Below are 5,312 nucleotides of genomic sequence, written 5' to 3'. Positions count from 1 at the left end.
TAAGTTACATTAACATACATGTCTTATAGTTAAAACTGCCACTTTTATTTTGAAACTTTCCAAATCTCTTTAATCGTGACCAACTGAAATGTTGACTCACCTCAAAAAAGATACTGCAGAGTTGGAAAAGATTCAGGAAAAGACAACCAAAATGATCAAAGGAATGGAGGGCAACTTCCCTGTGAGTAAAAGGTTGCAGCATTGGGGAGTTTTTAGTTTAGAGAAAAGGTGAGTGAGAGGAGACGTGATCGGAGTTTATAAAATGATGCATGGCATAGAGAAAGCAGATGGTGAAAACTTTTTCTCCCCCTCTCATAACGTTAGTACGCCAGTGAAGCTGTGTGTTGGAAGATTCAAGACAGGTAAAAGAAAGTACTGTATTTTTTGCTCTATAAGACACACTTTCCCCCTCCTAAAAAGTAAGGGGAAATGTGTGTGCATCTTATGGAGCGAATGCAGACGGGAGGCTCTGCTCAACGCTCCCTTTAAAGAGCCGCGTGGAGCCTGTGTGCGGCTCTTGGGCGCTTTTCCCCGAGGAGGAAGAAGCCCTCCGCGCGTTCTTTAAAGGGAGCATGGCTCTTGGGGGAGTCTTCCTCCCACTGCGCAGCTTCTGGCTTAGCCGCGTGAAGCCTCTTAAGGGCAGGGGGAGCCTTCATCCCTCTGCCCTGAAGAGGCTTCAAATGGCTATCCCAGAAGCCAGAACAGCAAGAGGCTATCCCAGAAGCCAGATCCCTCTTGCTGTTCTGGCTTCTGGGATTCAGAATATTTTTTTTCTTGTTTTCCTCCTCCAAAAACTAGGTGCGTCTTATGGTCTGGTGCGTCTTATAGAGCGAAAAATACGGTACTTCTTCACACAGTTTAACTGTGGCACATGATCCCACAGGAGGCAGTGGTGGCCACTAACTTGGGTAGCTTTAAAAGAGGCTTGGGCAAATTCATGGAGGACAAGGTTAGCATCAGTTACTAGCTGCTATGGCTATGCTCTACCTTCCATGGTCAGAGACAACATCTGAATACTAGATCCTGGAACCCAGAGGAGAAGCAAATGCTCTTGTGTCCTGTTTGTGAGTTTCCCAGAGGCAGCTGGTTGGCCACTGTGAGAACAAGATGCTGCACCAAATGGACCATTGGCCTGATCCAGCAGATTCTTCTTATGTTTTTTTGTCACAAAATAGTGAGCAAGCTTTTGAGTTCACCAAGTTGAATGTTAAGCAAAGCGGTGAGTGGAGTGAGAAACGCGCAGCAAGGACACATTTCATCCATGACTGCCCACTGGTGTGTTCCAGCTAGGAAAAACATGGCATGAAACCATACATGTGTGCAGACCCTTGTATACCAGCCACACACACAGCTTGCTTCTGGGTTGTATTTTTTTTGGGGGGGGGGAATTCAGTTGCATAGTGGAAATGTAGGTTTGCACAATTAAAATGCCCTGTTGCTCTGATGGAACATATCCATTAACACACACACACTTTTGTGGTTCAGAAAGTGATGGAGAAATCCACTGAAAGGTGGATGAACAAATGATTAATGGGGAGATGTATAAACCAGTGCAAGCAAACGGAAGCTCATTGTCCTATAGCCACCCTACATAGAAATTAGAATGCTCAGTAAAGACTGGATATAGCCTAACTTCCACATAAGCTTTGTGCAAGCAAATCAAGATGAATGCTCAAGGAGCAGGTCTGGAGAAGCCCACAGAAAAAGCAGATCTGGACAGGCCTGTGAGTTCAGTCCTGATACTGCAGACAAATTCCTGGGCTGAACATCTACTCAAAGGCAAACAAAGTTTCTTGCTCCTAAAAGCATGTCGTGTCCCCCATCACCACCACACACACCATTTTCCACCTGGCTTCACTTGGTGGATCTCCCAGTTCAGGTAGATCCCACAAGCCTGAAGTCTGCCCAACTCTGCTAGAGCATTTCTTTGTGGGAAATAGACCACCGGTTGCTCCCGGACTTTCCTGTATGTAACTCTTGGGCTCCAAGACAGCAATGATCGTTCTTTAAAAACAATAGTAACAAATCGTTTGACTAATGAGGGATTGCAAATCAAGGCCGGTCCAGAAGGACGCACAAGGAATGGGATGGTGACCTTCCTTCAGGAGGGAAGTCGCGCCCCCCGGGGGGGGGTATTCCTGGAGGAGTTTAGTAGAACGTGGCAAAGACTCTTTGTCGAGCGTTTCTGTTTTGTTTTTTAAAAATTATTTCTGCCTCCTCGCAATCCCACCCTTCCCCCTCCGCTTAGCCGTATAGGGGGGGAGAGAGCGAGAGAGCCCAAGGCTCTTTGATCTGGAGTTTGCATTGATCCGAGAGCACGTCTCTTGCCTTCAGCCTAGGCACACCAAAAAAGTAAAAAGAGAGAGAGAGAAGGAGGGGGGGACTAAAGTGTTGCAGGTCATGGCATCTGCAAGCTGGTTTCTCGCCCCCTCCTCTCCTTCCCTTCTTAATTCTCTTTTCTGAGCACAATCCCCCTTTCTCATGCCCCTCCCCTCTTTCCTCCCGAGCCGGGCAAAGTAGGGGGAAGAGCCTGCGAAGGGAGCTTGTTGGGTCTGGAGCTCGCACGGGAGTTTGCATTGATCCATTGATTGCACATGGTCTCTCGCCTGACCTCCTTGCTCCCAGGGAAGCGGTCTCCATGGCTACTGGCCCGACTCCCCCAGTGGCAGACTGTAAATTCCTGCAGGCAGAGCTGAGCGCAGCCCGGGCGGGTGGGAGGGAGTGAGGCAGGAGCAGCAGCAGGCGAAGGCAAATAGAAAGAAAGGGAGAGAGAGAGAGAAAGGGGTGGGGGGAAAGGGCGTTGCTTCGATGGACCTTTCACAGGTCCCCAGCACTAGAGAGCAAGGCACTCTGTGGCTTTTTTTAATCTCTCCCCCTCTTTAACCAAACTGGAGCTGGCTGGGATTCCTTCTTCCAAAAGGAAGCAGCTGAAGGGAGAAGGACGATCAAGTCCACTTAAAAAAGATACCGCGGCGGGTCTGCCTTCCTACTTAAAGTAGCATCAGGGAAACCCAACGGAATCCTGAGCAGATTTGGCCATCCTTTTCTCCTAAAGCGCTTTCTCCAGTATACACCACCAGGAAAGAGTAGACCTCTCTCTCTCTCTCTCTCTCTCTCTCTCTCTCTCTCTCTCTCTCGGCTTAAAGTTTGCATGCGCTCAGTGCGTTGTTTGAAAGCATCAGAGAAGACCCCCCCTCTCTTTTCCTGGCCCGACCTTTCTGCATATACAAGCCAATTGTAATGGGGGCCCTGGAGATTGTTGGATTGTACACGCTTTCCTTTCTCCTGTACTGTGGCAACACCATGGCTAAAGCCAGTCAAGGTAAGAAGAATCTCTCTCCCTCCCCCTCCTATTACCCCAACCGTGTATGTATGCATCGTCCCCCGATTTTTAACCCTTTAGTCAGCCAGTGAGATTGGCAGGCATCAGCAAAATACCTAATTTGATGCAGACCTTTTACTGCCACCCTTTAAACTTTTTTTAGTAGCTGTGTTTTGTCGGAGATTGTTAAAATTGCTGTTTGGTTGTGGGGGTGCATATTGTAAAAAGTTTCACTCCTCCCATGAGCTAGAAAGGAGGAGATCGTTATCTGTAACCCCTTCCCGGGTTCCTCTTATCTGTTATGGGATCAATAATGGTTTTAGAAATAATTACCTGTGAAATATTGATGAGACATGGATGTGCGTGATTATCTTTGTTGAATCTGATGAGTTATGGTATGCTGCGCATATATAGCTTGAGAGCTAGACACAGATATTTGGAGCAAAGAGACATATTTTGCATGTGTCTACCTGCAAGTTGCCTGATTACTTTGTAGTCTCTCCTCATGGAAAAAAGCAGATGCACACATGGACAATTATATAGCCTATCTCTTTATAGTTTTCCTTTTGCTGTAATAGTGGCATATCACCTCCAGATGAAATGGACGGAACAGCATGTGATGGAAGTAGGGGAATGATGTGGAGATGTTTTAAAGGACTCCACCATATAAGTATTAGGTGATATGACAATACATTAGCCATGGGGCTTGTACCTCTTCCCTTTTTTTTTTGAGGGGTAAGCACTCTCAAGGTTACTGTGACATATCTTTAGAAGTATCTATTTTTTAATAATGAAAGCAAACACACAATAGATGATAAAGGAAGTCAGACTGGAAAAGTAGAAGAGTGTGTTCTTTATACAGGACAAAATAAAAACAATAAAGAGAGGACCTGGCTTCATGTAAAGCTGTATGCTTTTAGCTTAAAAAGGAATGCTCAGGCTTTCCTCTCCTCTCTGATTATCTTTGGTTCATACATTGCTTTCATACCCTTATCACAATATTTATTTATTAAGGCCTTTTGGTTTCAAATTCCATTGAAGCCCTGGCCAGATTTATGCTAAAATAGCAAAGCAAAATTCCATCCTGTAGAGACTTGACGGATACCTTCAGGGGAAGAAGGGGAGGAGAATGTGATGTGGAGCTGGGCTAGATTCTTGGTTGGTTAAAAGTGAGCAGGTTAAAAACAGCCACTGCCTCAGTTTCCAGTAGAAGAGATCTGAAATGACATTTCAGTGGAACAATGCTGACTTACATTAGTACAAAGTTACTAACCTATCTAACCAATATCAATAACTTAAACTTTTTATACATAAGCGTGTATTTTTATAATACTTTAAGTTGTCTGTTGTTGTTTCTGTTTTCTGTACACTGCTTAGAGATATACTTAATATATTAAGTAGTATAAACAAATAATAATAATAATAATAATCATCATCATCATCATCAATACATTGGCTGGGGATCCTGACCATTTTTCTTTCTTATTTTATTTTTTAAAAAATTATTCCTGATGTATTGAGGTCATTCTATTTCAAAATACCCAGAACAGTAGCTCATCTTGCAAGACGTGTACATTGATTATGTTGCTAGCACACTTGCTGCTGTTCATGAGAACGATATTTACTTGGGGAGGAGTGAGCGATAGCCACACACAAAAAGTTTGAACTTGAGGCTCTTTGTCCTCTCCGTCCTTCTGGAAACCGTTGTGATTATGAATCAAAATGGCACGCTTTTCCTAATCCCTCAAAAGAAGGAGAGATCCAAGTGTGGTGCATGCACACTGCCTTTCCAGTGTCACCAAACGTTGGCAGTAGAGAGCAACTGGTGGGGTTGGCAGTGAAGCTGACAGCACAATCCTATATATGTCCACTCATAAGTGAGTCTCATTCGAGTTCAATGGGACTTACTCCCAGGTAAGTGGGTCTAGGATTGCAGCCTAAAGGAACCATGCTGTTTGCATCTCTGTGGTCCGAGGCCAAAACAAGGGTG

General features: G+C 45.0%; 1 protein-coding gene across 5 annotated transcripts in view; it reads left to right on the top strand.

Moving 5' to 3' along the window:
* The first annotated feature begins 2,774 nt into the window (after nucleotides 1-2,774).
* Nucleotides 2,775-5,312, top strand: part of SCUBE3 (signal peptide, CUB domain and EGF like domain containing 3) — a 116,175-nt gene continuing 113,637 nt past the window's right edge. For 3 of the 5 annotated variants that reach the window (XM_081195810.1, XM_081195809.1, XM_081195807.1), the window contains exon 1: nucleotides 2,776-3,322. In XM_081195810.1, the coding sequence (XP_081051936.1) occupies nucleotides 3,241-3,322 (82 nt within the window). In that variant the 5' untranslated portion in view covers nucleotides 2,776-3,240. Of the gene's footprint in view, nucleotides 3,323-5,312 lie in introns of all 5 variants that reach the window. The other 2 variants (XM_081195808.1, XM_081195811.1) reach the window with 1 other exon arrangement.

Source organism: Podarcis bocagei (assembly GCF_964188305.1).
Source record: "Podarcis bocagei genome assembly, chromosome: 5".
Classification (NCBI taxonomy): Eukaryota; Metazoa; Chordata; class Lepidosauria; order Squamata; family Lacertidae; genus Podarcis; species Podarcis bocagei.
This window is presented reverse-complemented; position numbering and strand designations above follow the sequence as displayed.